Genomic DNA, 14933 nt, shown 5'->3' on the forward strand with positions numbered 1-14933 from the left:
TTGATGCGACTACCGGCCCGATGACGAAGCATTTAAAGGTTTCAGTCTCGCAATGCCGCTACGACTATCCAGTTCTCCTGCTGGGTGCTTAAGGTCACACATGAAAAAAAAAAATGGTAACAACAGCGACACCAAACAATTCCACGGCCCGATGTGGACCACACCTTTTATAGAATGAGCGTTCGTGAGCCTTAAGAAAAGGAAGTTCGTCCAGAGAATAAACTGTAGCTGGATTTCATTCTCCTTAAGCTTAAGATTGATACACTTACACAATGAAGTAGGTGCTTGTGGCCCTTAATTAATAGTCCTAAAGCAAGACAAGCTTAAAGTGATGCTCGCTAGACAGCTGTTTTTTATATACTCTCCACCAAGACAGACCGGAATCGGAAGCTTCAGATGGTTGTGTATACGCTCGATAAGAAAGAAAAAAAACATAACCCACTCACATACTGTCTATTGCGGCTTTGGTGGTCAAAAGGTGAAGAAAACAATTCATCAACATAAAACTCAGCACAGCATAAGCAAACGAGTGCAGACGTGTATTAATTGAATGTTTTACGCAATCGCAACTGCTGCAGTAGTGTACGCGGGTGTGCGCCCAATGTTACCAATGTAGTGCAGGCATTGGCAATGTTGCCATCAATCAATCAACAATGGCCGTTGCGTTCCACAGACCTGCTCATCCACACCGACAACACATGGTACGGTTTCGGTATTACACATTCCACACATCGCACTCTGGGTGTCCTCGTTATTCCGTTCCATGCTGACCGGAGTTAGGGTTTGAAATTTTTAATCGCATAAAGTACGCCCATTGCATAATGGGTGCGCGATCGTCAACGAAACACGTGGACGGTTGATAACAGTGAATAACATTTCAAGCTTATGTTAGTTGATAATTATTTATAAAGATTGTCAAAAATCATTCCTTATCTGAGATGAAAAACACCTTAATACTGATTTTTTTTTTCTTGTATCGCATTCATAAATTCAATCACCTTACGCACGGAATGAATTGCTAATTGAACAATTTTAGGCCAATTTCAGATACAAAGATGAACTCCCAGTTTTATCTGCTACCTCTTTTGTCAGATTCATGCCAACATACGCTAAATGATTCAGTGCCTCTTCATGCAGGCATCTGGAGTTAATGGTGCTTATCGGCATCAAGAGGTCGCTTCACTCAGGCTTCCAGCGCGCTATCGGAGTGTGTGATCGAGTTTCTGGCGGGAGAGTTTGCGAGAGCTCGTTGCCTCCGGGTATTAGCTTTCCACTGGAGGCTTTTCATTGAAACCCCTCTTTTTCTTGGCCATTACTTTTCGAACTGATGGAAGCATCGCACCAAACCACACGTTGATGTATCGTATCGAATTATCATTGAAAACGCTCGTGAAAAGCACGCTCACTCCAGCTGGCAAGATGGAATTTTGAAAATCTCCCATCATATTCACACTCCGGCCAAGTGTACGTGGAGCTAATTTTCAACAATAGCTTCATTGACACGTAAAAGTGAAACGATCTAGGCTAGGCAAATGATGGTTATCGTTCGGTTTACAATATATCACCAGCAGCAACCGTGCGATACCGTTTTATTGTTACTATTTGCCATCGTTTCGGCTTAAGCAGCCATGAAAAAGCGCGACCCCAAACGTAAATAAACTGCATTTTATTGTTCGCCTCGTTTTGATGTGCCGATGCCTGAAGCAACGGCGCCCATGCTTTATGGTTAATCACCCATGCATGATCGACGATCGTTTGGTGTCGGTTTTTCTCGTCCCAAACAATCCATTTTAAACGGTCGTCGATTGAATTAGCTTCACTTAGTGGCAAAAGAAAATTGACCGAAAATTACACCTAACTGAAACATTTACCTGTTTTTTTTCTTTGCTTCTCATCGTTCGGAAAATATTATGTTTAGGTCTGAGTGATTTTACATCAATCATGTGGTAGCAGTGAGTCAAAGTTTTCCATTTATCGTTTGTGGTAGATTTATGCCATAATGGAGAAGTCATAGGGCAAGTTTTATCGATTTTTTTTCTGTAACAATTTAAATAAAAATCTAGGTCATTCTTGTACATAAAAACGTACATCACGACCTGTGCTAGATTGTGATTACAAATATGTCAAAACTAAGTCTAATTACGTCCTCTATGGATAAACATTGCACCAACTTCGATCACGATTCACAGCATTACCTGAAGATGCATCTCTTTCTTATTTGGATCCGTTCTACCTGGGGAGCTATAATTTAAATCAACTGTCCTCCATTCGCATCCCTAATTATAATCCGTTGGAAGCTCACGAATTCGCTGACTCTAATCATCATCATTCGCTCCGGTAAGAGCCTTACCCGGTTTTCCCATTGGCAAACATGTCAAACTGATCGTATACCTAAGTGATGTATTTGACAGCTACGATCACGCACTAGAGGTCGCCTCTTGTTGCTCTATTGCTCTATTGCTTTACTACCAGCAACGCATATTATTAGCGAAGCGTCCATGCTCAGTTCACGCCGTCTATTCAACTCACACGCACGCAACTTTTTTCTTGCGCTTTAGATGTGTTCCAGAGGCAGACATACGCCGAGAACAATGCCCGATAAATATATGCCGATCGGAAGCAACCATTTGTCAACGGGTTTTAGTAGCGATCGGTTTTTGCATACACCTCACTGTCCCTTCTCTTCAGATAAACGCCAGTGTTTCAATGCCAATGGTGCTGGTGCTCTGGGGTAGTGTGTTGTTTGCGTGTCAGTAACCACTAGCAGCTCACCACTAAGTGACCGTTGCAATTTATAGTTTGCTGCTTGGTGTCCAAGCGTTAGCGGTCAGTGCTCACGGTTTCCATCCAACTGGTTGCATTCGTGAGAAAGGGGTCACAGCTACGGGAGGAGGATGGGAAGATAGTGAAGAAGTCGATAAATGCAACCGTATGTAGCGAAAACCATTCTCCAGCACACGCACACACACACACACAACGGCCAAATGGTGAGACTTTTTAGTATGGCCGGCCGGCGATGACCATATTTTGGGGTGGCGTTGAATGGAGTAGGGAGTGTAATTACTTTTATTTTCGGATAGTCGCGATGGGAACGAGCGAAAACTACACATTGGCATTTGCTGGTGCATATGACAATCAGCGGCGAGCGGCCCTAAGTGAATACAAACAGTACAGTACAGTGGCGCCATCTTGCGGACAATTTTCAGGAAGATTAAATTGATTTTAATTATTGTAAATAATAGTTTCTATTAACGTTAATAAATTTGGATCTACACGTAAGTTTCGAGTGTTTTACAAAAGTTGACGCCACGGGTATATTAAGGGCTGGAATGCAAGATCTCATGGCTTATATTTATTTGTTGGAATCTGTTAAATAAAATTAATTTACTGTATTGTAATGGATGAGAGATTTCACCTCTCCCGCCTTATAGTTCAGAATGACACTACCCGTTTAACATTGGTCGCCTAATGCTGAATGACCTTAGCAGAATAAACTTCTTTTTAGTCGAAAGCACCTCAAATAGACTCGGTTTGTTCTTGTGCTCCAAAGGCGAAGTCCTTGTGTTGGTCTGGAATCTATAACTTTTCACAAATATGAGAAAACTTTATAGTTTCTTATCTATATATATTTCTTATATCTATATAAATCGACGTAAAAATTTTTCATAATAATGACTGAAATTTATTTTAAAAAATGGCTGAAAACTTGCTTGCACATCCAATTGCAAACCGTTTGAAATTTTTAACTAATTTTTTTGTTCTGTTTTTTTTTCGAATGCTGTGTAACAATTTTCCACTCACATGTTTCCATCGAGTTTCACTTTCACGTTCCCACATAGCGCGGCTAATTGAATATCACATAACAATGTTAAAAGCGCATCGGTGACAAAAGTAAATCACGGTTTATATAAACCACTGCACATCACATGCGCTAAGCCGCGAAGAGCATGTTCGTCATAACCCAATAATCTTCCCGAGCCATTGTTGTCGCACAATTGTCGCACGAGTATCCGCAAACACGATAAAGTGCGTACGAGAACGGCGTTGGCCCAGTAACGTAACCGTGTGATCTGTAACCGAACCCTACAGTAAATGCATCTGGCCGATGTAATGCACGTAAGGATATCGAAACGGACAATCTTTCGCTATTATTGTAACGTAACGGCGCAAACCAAGACGTCTCGCAGCGTTGTAAGATTATGTCGGCATTATTTTAATCTCCACACATTTACACACCGGAAGGTGGTTGCAAACATTAACGTAAGGTAGCTTGACATGCCTCACTACAGTTACGTGTTTGTGTTCGGCACCTTTAAAGCTGTCATACGGTACAAGATTTACCGCAGCATTTTTGAAATTTGCCAGGTAAAAACGCATTCCAACTCGACCGGACGTCAAATACCAAACCCCAAAATACATCGGACGCTACAAAATACCGGTAGCAAGCCCCTTTATCAGGAAGGAAGTGATCGAAAGGAGTTGCTCGGTATTTGCGCATCGTAAAACGCCACCCACTTCCTCCCCTTTTTAAGCCGCACATGCACACGCCTACCCAACGATCATGCTGAAACTGTATCGGTTTTGCCCTCGGTGGTATCGGATCGGTATTTGACGCTCGGTGCTACACATACCTATTGTTCTGTTGCTGCACTGGATTTTGTGTGTTTCGACCACCCAAACACTCCCCTATGGGCCGGGAAGCATATCCGCCCGCTGTTGGAGGCGGTACGTAAAGGGGTGTGCGAACTTGTTTGATGCTTAACGCACCACGCGCACCTTTTTTTTCCAACACCAACAAGCCGACCAACGCGGTTATGCTTACGCGCCATGCCCCCACGGTGCCTGCCGAGTATATTTGCCTGCAGGCACGCGGAAGATGCGCTTAGTGCCGCTGTACTGCTTCCCTTTCCATTCCCCTACCCCACCCGGCTTGTGGGGGAGGAATCGTATCGGAACGGACGGCGGTGGACGGATTTGTTTGGGCGAGCTATTATCAAATTGTGCACAGGGCTCGAACGGTGGCTCACTCCCATTTGTGCGAACCGGAGTGTGGGGGGGGGGGGGGAGGGGGGTTTATGCTGAGGGGCCCTTAGTGTCAGGTAGACCACCTTTCGGGACTTCATTTACGATCGACGGTTCATCGGTGTTGTATCGGGGTAGATTAGTGGTGTGAACCTCACCGAAGGCTGCCGGACCTCATTCACCTGTACGTGTTGTTTCTATTGCTCGCGCAAAGTGTTATTTAAACTTAAACTTGTTTAGTGTATAAAATATCAAGAAGTGTAATCTGAAGTGTTTTTTTTTCGTTTTTTTTAATATATTTAGGGCTCGGACATTTCCCAACAGTAACGCGATCAACGTGAATTAAAGCGCAAAGCAGCATAAAACACACACAACAACAACATGATCAATCGACGAAAACCGTTCACAACTGCAGTGATAAGTGCGCTGTTCCTGCTAATAGCCAGTAACGTTGAACTCTGCTCCGGCCATGGACGTTTGATAGAGCCACCAAGCCGTGCGTCTGCCTGGCGTTACGGCTTTTCGACGCCACCAAACTACAATGATCACGAACTGTACTGCGGTGGCTTCAACAGGCAGTGGCAAAAGAACGAAGGCAAATGTGGCGAGTGTGGTGACCCGTTCGATGCTCCACTGCCGAGACCTCACGAGTTTGGCGGCAAATGGGGCCAGGGTGTGATAGTGCGTAGATACAAACCCGGCTCCACCATCACGTTGCGAGTCGAGCTGACAGCAAGCCATATGGGGTAAGGGTGCGGCGGTACGAAGAAGAACTTCGCCCTAAAATTGTTTCCACTCTCATTTGCAGTTACTTCGAGTTCCGCATCTGCGACAATGTGCAAGCGAAGCAAGACTGTCTCGATAAGCATCTGATGAGGATCGTCAGCGGAACGCCGAGCATTCCGCATCCAAACGATCTGAAGACTAGATTCTATCCTCGCAACGGTAGCCGTATCTACGACATGAAGGCAGAACTTCCAACAGGTATGCGGCATCTCCACACTACTGCACGATCCTACCCTACTCTCTTTTAACTGTGCACTTCCCTTTGGACAGATTTAAACTGCAGCAACTGCGTGGTGCAGTGGAAGTACGTCGCCGGCAACAACTGGGGCATCTGTCCGGATGGTAACGGTGCGGTTGGTTGTGGTCCGCAGGAAGAATTCCGTGCCTGTGCGGATGTCACCGTCAGCGAAAAGGAGGGCCAGGACAACCGTACCCCGCTCCGGCCGGGACAGAAACCGACACCGACCCGTACACCCGACTCCAGCACGGAACCGTCCGAGGGCGAGGAACCGATCGAGGAACCGCCGAAGGGTGTCAAGTATATGGGCCCACTGGTGGCGATTATGTCGCTTTTTCTGGTCCTATGTGGATTTGCTGCACTTTATATTTATCACTATCATGGGGGGCGGATAAAGGCACTGATGCGCTGGAACCGGGAAAAGACACAGAAGAGTGGCCACGGCACGGAACAGGCCAGCGGGAATGTTGTCCCGCCAACGCACCAAACCGATGTGGAAGCGAACGCACCGGTACCGCCACCGAGGATGAAGCGAATTTCCAGCCAGATCCGCGACATCGATGCCCAGGAGTCGAGCGTGCTGTCCGGTAGCACCAAGCGACAGTCCCCACTAGATATGAACGTGAGCCGGAAACCGAGCGGGACGGACTGACGGGTGGGCCACGTGAAGCTAGTTAGCATCCTACGGCTTGTGTGGACGTGCATGTTATAAGTTTTTTTTTATTTATTTGTACCACAATGCGTACCATTTTACAACGTCGGACAGCTGGTTGTCACGTTGCAGCGCGAAGCGTCACACAAAGTAGAATAATTCGAGTAGTGTTTTTCGTTCCATTTTTATCAAACACACACACACACACACACGATTTTATAGTATGAGTTGGGTAGTATGACAAGTAAACCAGCGAAATGTTTGGTTAAAAATGTACTTACGCGCCCACTGCTCAGTGATGATGTATGAGAAAATGGTTAATTCGTTGGAGATAACAGTTTTCATGTTGTTTCTACACCGATGTTCATTAAATGCACAACTCCAAAACAAAAGTATACAACAAGCATTAAAACGTAGTAAGAAACCGTGAAAAGACGTTAATAAAAGGAGACATTTAAAACAATTAATTTAAATCGCTTTGTAAACGGCGCCTAAAGGTATGCAAGCTGCAATACACATTGCACATTCAAATGGCAAGGGGTGTCAAATTGAGAGAAAAAATGGCAATACCGAAAATGGGGAAAACTAATAGGCCGTTTTGATTCTCATGTCGAAAAAAATGGGTAGCAAACTATGAAATTGCCATAACGTATTAAAAGCAATACGAAAGGTAGGATGCGGTATGGCGGGTCGATATTATAAACACGTGTTGATGAATATCGTTTTCAGTTGCACCTAAAAGAGACATCATCTACATCGAGTGCAGGTAGGTCAGCCACCAAAAAAAAAAAGGCAAACAAACATTTTATCTGATTCGCAATAAACATTATAAATCGCTTAATGAATTTTAACCGCATTAGCTCATTGGCGTATGTACGTTCACGATGCAGACAAGATAACGCAACAATTTGCAACAAATGACCAGCAACTACTTATTATGATAATATTTACAACTTGCGACGATAATTGTTTCATTTGTTTTTGCAAAATCCTGCTTTGTTGCATGTGTATTTTTTCTGTATTGTCTGAGAATGTATTTTGACATTTTCGGTACAGCCATCCTACCATAAACAGGCGCATACATTAAAAAAGAAAACATTATTTAAAAAAAATGAATAATACCACACCGGTATGATTGCTCTAATGAAGGCGCACTGGCTGTGAATCCACTATCGGTGGTTTATCAATCTCGCGTGCCACAACGCGACATCGAAAAAAGGGCCCATCGCATCACGTACCGTTCAAACCCCACGGTTGGTTAGAGCGTTCAGACGTTCCTAACAGCTCCGTGTGGTCGGCGTGCCACATTTTTTTCCTATTCTACATGAAATAATCTACACGCGTACCAGCCGGATGAGGATAAGTTTGCGGTTATTCGCCGCGTAGCTATACTGCTGGTCATCGTTACGGTAGCAGTACATTGAAAACTTTTGCTCCTGTGGGCTGTGGTCATCCTGAGCTTCCCGATGACCTATTGCAGGTGTTGTTTTACCAGCTGGCACAAACATTTGTAAACTATCGTCCAGGAGCGCTAGGCGATGGTTCCCCACCCGGCACATATCGTTCAAGTTCGACTGATGCGCCCTCAAATTCCGCCACTCGATCGTACTACAAGCACATTAGTGTATACGTGATTGTTAGTAGCTTTACCAACACCATCACCAACTGACGTGTGTTTACGATACGGTGTATCGTCAACAAACCGTCCCACAACGCCACTGTACGGGACTGCGGTGCGTGTGTCGGTTGGTTTCAATGTTCTATTATAACATCCCCACCGCGATCGATCCGGTACGATCAGTACGTGTTTAACCGTTGCCCGCTGCACACCATACCCGGGGAACCGAGAACCGGACGGTACTGTAAGGGAACCCATTCAAACCACGGAAAAGCAACGGCGGATATGCATGTGGGGTTGGTGGCTTATCAAGCGCGTGGGTACAGTGGTCGTACAGTGATTTGAAACAACGCTGATGTTTATCGATTTTTCGCCGTGCTGATAGATGCATCCGACACAACACGGGCACGTTCGGCGCGTTGTTCCCATCCCAACGGAGTAGTGATCCGCACAAAAGTGAACAAACGGCAAACGTTACAACCAAAGCAAATTTAACGTCTAGTCCGCAAACGATTCTAGGTGCTCATATTAATTAGTGATCAGCGGCAGAACTCTAACGTGGACGAGCAGTGCAGTGCATTAAATGTTTTATCACTTCTCTGCGCTGGCTAGTGTTGAGTAAAAGGTGGCGGAGAATGATCGGTTCATAAGCGTCTGAACAAAGTGGGTGAATAATTTTGCGGCGCCCATCCATTAGCGTGGATGCACACGCATTCGCATTAAGTTATTAAAGCTACAGACAAACAGGAAACGGTGCTTTCGGCCGGTGACGGATAGTTTCATCCAGTACAGCACGTGTGCGGTTAAGGCAGCGAAGAGAAAGCAGGTCCCCCAATAAGTGACAGTTAACCATTCGGCTAGCGGTGGCTACACAACACAACGCAGCGCGGAAGAAAGAATGAAGTCAACAGTAAGGTATGATCGATTTAATTTAACATATCGAAAAACTGGTCGTTTGACTGAGAGCCACAATCGAGCGATGTTACAAACTAAAGGCATGCCAAATCTGGTTATCACCGGCGGCGCTTAATGGCTTGCAATTCACAATCCAGCGCTTCACGATCTTGTCGATTGTCATTGACATTCATCTTCAAGGAGCGAAGCAAACAAGCGAATGCAAACAAACACAAACAGTGCGGTTAAACAGCAATAAGCGCAGCTGCTCTTCTGCTTAGCCCAATGCGACGAACTGTCGCGGTTGTGTTTACACAACGTTATACTTTCATAAATTCTTCCCCAAAGCCGTAATAGATTGAATTTTGAATCGGTAGTTCCTGCATGAGTGGTTGTGATTTATTTCTGATTGTGTAATTCACGATGAATCACTGAGGCTGAAGGTTGGAAATAAAATGGTGCCTTTTAATAACTTTCCCTGAACTGAATGTACCAATTAACTGCTCATATATTCCACCGGGGTTTTCACGCCTCATTGGTTTCACATGCCTCACACACAGTTGGTAGAACAACGATATCAAACAGTTGCAAGATTGTCTTTATGTACAAGCAATGAAACCTATCCATTTGCATTTACCCCTCGAGTCGAAACCTTCAGCGATCTGTGTTATCGTTCAGACGTCCAGCTTCAGTAAACAGCTGCATCACGTACGAATGATATACCGACAGACGCAGGCCAGGCCCAGCAAACCGGGCCAACCACAATGTGTCCAGCTTTGTTCTTCATTGTAGCTTACCCAAAGAAGATATGCTTTGCCTTATCGGACAGGTTTACCCTTCCTAGGCGAAGCTATCATTTACAATGCACCACCTTTGGGCAGGCTGTTGAGTACGGGATGCTTTGGTAGACCTTTCGCTTCCGGCACCGTATTTCGATTACATCGGCTGCACCGGAAAGCCACCCGGGAAACAAAAACAAACAGTCGCAACACTAGAATTTTTATTCCCGCCGTCGAACACACACGAACCGCACTGGCTCGTGCTTGTCAAGGTCACAGCCGGCCGGAACAGGGAGGAACACCGTTTCGTCGATGTGGAGACCCTTTGCCGGTTGTGAATTACAGCACGCCACCACCGATCCGGCAGCCGTGTTATAATACCATTAGTATGCGCAACTTGTCCAGTGAATTTAATTGGCGGTAATTTTATACGCCGTGTTGATAAAAAAAAACGATTCGGGCAGATTCACGGGCGGCACATTTGAGATCTCGCGGGCAGCATACTTGTACGACCCGTGGAACAATATTTCCATTGCCAAGTGTCTGGGCTAACGAAATAAATCAATGCGTGTCCTTGGTCGGAAAGAAAGGAAACAAAAACAACCAAAAGGAAAGTGAAAGTTGTCTATTCTATTCCATTTTCGAAAGGTTCGTCGCTTGATGTTTGCTGTTGGTGGAGTCTTTCGTTTACCTGTGCTGTGCCATTAGGAAAAATGTTACTCGAACGTATCAACACCTTTGCTGCATGCGTTCTAATGGATGTTTTGATAAATTGATGTAATGATTAATTGATAAAATCAATAAAAAAAAAATAGGAATCGTGACACATTCGTTCAAAGAGCCGTTTTACTCTGACGTTAGTACACGAATGTGCCGAGCATTAGGTAGATCTCATCTCTATGCATCCCACATGCAAATGGGGATCACCTGATTGTTGTCTAGCTAACCCGTAACCTCAGCACATTGAAGGCTTTTGCTGTGGTTCGTAATGGATGTTACAGAAAGTCCTAGAGCAACCACACAAACGATAATGCTGTTGGCATCAAATAAATGTATAATCATTACGTGATGATCGATTGTTAATACGACGTCATGCAGCGTTGCTTACAGTGGTTTCGAGCGAAACATTGCACATAGAACCGTGCAAAGCGATAGGGACAAACTATGTGGTATGTGCATTCTATCACAAAAGGTAGTACCAATTCTGTACAAAAGAATAAACAACCCACCCGGTAGTTTGCCGACCGGTCTACCGTCACGTTCGCTGCTGCAGTTGATATCAAATAGCTACGTTTGCCCTCTTCATACAGAGTAAAAAGGCACATCATTCCGACAGCTTTGCTCGCAGTACCTTTTTTGCGATAGGATTGCGTTCACATTCATGCAGTGTTCACCATGTTGCCGTTCGGTTTCCTGTTTTTAAACTGTCCTACTCTCTTTTCGTTGCAGATTCACAATAGCGAACCTGTGCGTGACGGCTATCTGGTTGCTGTCGGTTGGTCCATCACAGGGCGATGAGTGTGTCAGTACGAAGCGTGATCGGCACCGAACGATCATGGAGGAGTACCGCCATTCGCCGAACTGGAATGGCTACCTTACGGAGGACACGCTCAACCTGCGCAACAACGAAACGGAGGTGGATCTCTCGCGCCAAGGCTTCAAAGAGGTTCACTGGCATTTGAGCAGCTTCGTCGGGGAAGGGTACGAGATATTTGAGCTGAATCTAGCGTTCAACAACTTCGAGGAACTGAACGAGCTGACGTTCCTAAAGTTCTACTCGCTGGAAACGCTCAACCTCTCCAACAACCGGTTGGAGTCGGTCAACAACCTTACGTTTGGTTCGTTGATACGTCTGGTCGAGCTGGATCTGTCCTTTAACCTGATCCACACACTCGAGCGGCAAGCTTTCGATCGGCTGTACGCCCTGGAGTCGTTGAGCCTGCGGGAGAACTGCTTGATTACCCTAGCGCCCAACCAATTCCACTTCAACGATCATCTGTCAGCGGTACTGTTGGATCACAATCAGCTATCGTTCCTGCCGTCGGTGCTGTTCGACCCGATCACGATGGTGGACGAGGTGTACGAGTTCGATCTGTCGGATAACAATTTCCACCGGATGCCGTACATCGAGACGAAGGAGATCGCACTGCTGAAGATCGACAACAACCACATCGAAACGCTCACGGTTAACAAATCGTTCAATGTGCGTGCATTGCAGATTCAGCACAACAACATATACGACGCGGATCTGTTCAAGTTTAACCGGGCCGAACACATCGACCTGTCGCACAACAACCTGGACAACATTGTCGGTCTGCATGAGATGAACCAGCTCGAGTATCTGGACCTTTCGTCGAACAATGTGTCCAAGTTCGACTATAACCTAAAGTACTCGATCCGGAACATTCCGAGCCTGGTGACGTTGCGGCTACAGAACTGTAGCCTTAGCGAGCACAACATCCAGGGCCTGCTCGCATCGGACTCCATCCTGAATCTCGACCTTTCACAAAACAACTTTGTGCGTTTGAATGTGAGTGAACTGTCGCGGATGCGCTCACTGCAGTATCTGAGCCTGAACTTTAACTATCTACGGGAGCTGATCAATTACGAGCGGTTGGGCCAAGAGTTCCCGTACCTCGAGCTCGTCTCGCTCTCGTTTAACCGCTGGAACTGCACATACTACGATCAGCTGAACGCGTACCTCAACCGCACGCACATCCGTTCGACGAGTGATCCACGTGATTGCTACATCAACGGTACGCACGTGACCGATTCCTACGTTACGGATACGTTCGAGCCCCAGTACACGATGAACCACATCAAGCGGGACATGACGGTTTTGCGTAATCTTGGCCGTAATACGATCTATTTCATGTACGCGCTGTACTCGACGATCCGGGGCCAGGGCAATCAGACCGTTCTGCACCAGCAGCAGCAGGACGAGGAACTGCGCGACCTAGAACGGGACGTGGACCGATTGCTTGGCATGCTTGCATTTCTGGTAGCCATCTTTGCTAGCGTGCTGGGCGTAGCCGTCGCCTACGGTGGATGGCGGTTGTTCCGCAAATGGCAACATGACCGGGCGGTGAAAGTGGTGACGTACAATAAGCGTGCGAACGAGTTCAGCAATGGAGTCACGGTTAGCGATGTTATTCGGGACAACTCGGCAGCTTAAAGTTCTAAAGGTTTTCGCAAATAGCAAGCCACTTGAGTAGTGATTGTTATTGCTCTGGTCGTAGCGGGAATTTCCCGCATTCTGGAGTCTTTGTACGCACCAAAAAACATATCTATACACATACACACAGCTAATACGATCGGTGCTGATGATCTTCAGTGTAGATCATCTTCCTATGTATCCTTTGCAATATCCTTCCAGTCTTCTGATCGATAACGATCGTGGATCTTCCGATGCTGTCTATCTCTCGATGCCAACCGTGTACGGTGACGACATCCGAACATCCCCAATTATCTCACAAGCAGGTTGTTAGGTGCGGTGCGATCTAAAATTGGAATAAAAACAAAACAAACTGATAAGGTTCGCATACCGTGGCTTCATCGAATCTAGTTACCAAAAATAAAAGATATTGCTAACGTGTCCAATAAACGTAAGAATTTAATTTGAACCACTACTCCCGTGACCTTTATTCTTGGCTTTCGGCATTCCGAAACCGAACGAAAGTCGATACAGCAGTTGGTGGTGACAGTTGCGCAACTACCATCGCTCGGGAACAGATTTGGGTGGCTTGGCATAAACGTGAAATGGCGTAATGGTATGACGTGGAATTTACTTTTTTACCTTTGTTAAAACCGGATTCGCATTCAGGGTTGATCGCTCTGATCAAATGACACATTCAATGCGATGTTGAGCGGCGCGATAGCTGAGTATCATCGGATTGGCTAATATAAAGCAAAATAATTAATTTTAAGCTTTACATTAACAACTTTGTCTACCGTAACGACACAAATACATGCTGGTGAGTATTGGCCTCATCATTATTGCGTTCAACACAGTGCAAATAGGATTGGCGCATGTTGAACGCTCACATACACCTTTTGCCGAGGACGCTATTTTCAAAACAAAAAAAATGCATTCTAATAGCAAAGTGCATCTTGTAAATTCCCCGCACCAAAACGGCAACAAGCAATTCAGTGCGAGGATGATGTATGTGAGAATTGCGACGCGATAGAATTTCTCAGGCTCGTGGCGACTCGCGCTGATTTTAATCCCCGAAGCGATACTATCGCTCTCGTGGCACCCATTAATTGCAGCCTGGTGCAACTTTGATTATTATAGTTCTCATTTCGATGTGCGGTTGTGTTCGTCAGGTGCATTCTAATATATGTAGTCTCGCGAATAATTCCCATTTTTGCTGCTTGCTTGTGTAATCGATGATGCGCTGCTGGACGATGCGTATCCAAAGGTGTGAGGCATTTGAGTGACAAACAAAACCTTCTGGTGTTTTCGTTGTCCTTTAATGCACATGTAAAACACTGTAACAGGTGCACCGATTCTTTTCTTAGGTAGTTACTTTGTTCCTTTCTTCACAAGGTTCTAGCACGGGTACTCAAATGCACCTTCTTCACGTATGGTTTTGTCCGATGCACTAAGAGGGACACATTTTTTTAGGGCGGTCCCGCACCCTGCTGCTACAACGGAAGCCAATCAAAACAAAATAGACAGGTGCTGGAATTCCCCACCAAGGTAGTTCATTAATGAAATCTTATCCGTGCGAGTTTTTAGGGGCTGTCCAAGCGAAAGGCCCTCTTACCCGTTTCTCTTCACGATGGGTACTACTGCTGCACGTACACGCAGCAATGACGGCGACTCTAGCGGACGGGCCCATTCTACGGGTAATTCCCCACGAATGCTTGACTCAATACAGTTGACAACTTGGTACGAGTGAAATACACACACAATCACAAACGTGGAAGAAAGAGATCAAC

At 45.6% G+C, this 14933-nt stretch overlaps 2 protein-coding genes across 2 annotated transcripts; both read left to right on the forward strand.

Moving 5' to 3' along the window:
• Window positions 1-5403: 5403 nt before the first annotated feature.
• On the forward strand, window positions 5404-6698 carry LOC128719713 (uncharacterized). Its single transcript, XM_053813342.1, has 3 exons — window positions 5404-5768; window positions 5831-6006; window positions 6079-6698. Exons 1-3 carry the CDS (start codon window positions 5404-5406, stop codon window positions 6696-6698), a joined length of 1161 nt encoding a protein of 386 aa, XP_053669317.1.
• A 2516-nt stretch (window positions 6699-9214) lies between these two features.
• LOC128709115 (toll-like receptor 13) lies at window positions 9215-13164 on the forward strand. The gene is made up of 2 exons (XM_053804099.1): window positions 9215-9231; window positions 11439-13164. The coding sequence occupies exons 1-2, from the start codon at window positions 9215-9217 to the stop codon at window positions 13162-13164; spliced, it is 1743 nt and encodes a 580-aa protein (XP_053660074.1).
• The last annotated feature ends 1769 nt before the right edge of the window (window positions 13165-14933 follow it).

Source organism: Anopheles marshallii, chromosome 2 (assembly GCF_943734725.1).
Source record: "Anopheles marshallii chromosome 2, idAnoMarsDA_429_01, whole genome shotgun sequence".
In the NCBI taxonomy this organism is placed as follows: domain Eukaryota; kingdom Metazoa; phylum Arthropoda; class Insecta; order Diptera; family Culicidae; genus Anopheles; species Anopheles marshallii.

What these genes read in the sequence shown, in the direction of transcription:
- LOC128719713 (XM_053813342.1), top strand. Translation starts at nt 5,404, where the DNA reads ATGATCAATCGACGAAAACCGTTCACAACTGCAGTGATAAGTGCGCTG. An exon ending in CTGACAGCAAGCCATATGGG is followed by an intron (nt 5,769 to 5,830) that starts GTAAGGGTGCGG and finishes TCTCATTTGCAG; the next exon opens with TTACTTCGAGTTCCGCATCT. An exon ending in GAAGGCAGAACTTCCAACAG is followed by an intron (nt 6,007 to 6,078) that starts GTATGCGGCATC and finishes CCCTTTGGACAG; the next exon opens with ATTTAAACTGCAGCAACTGC.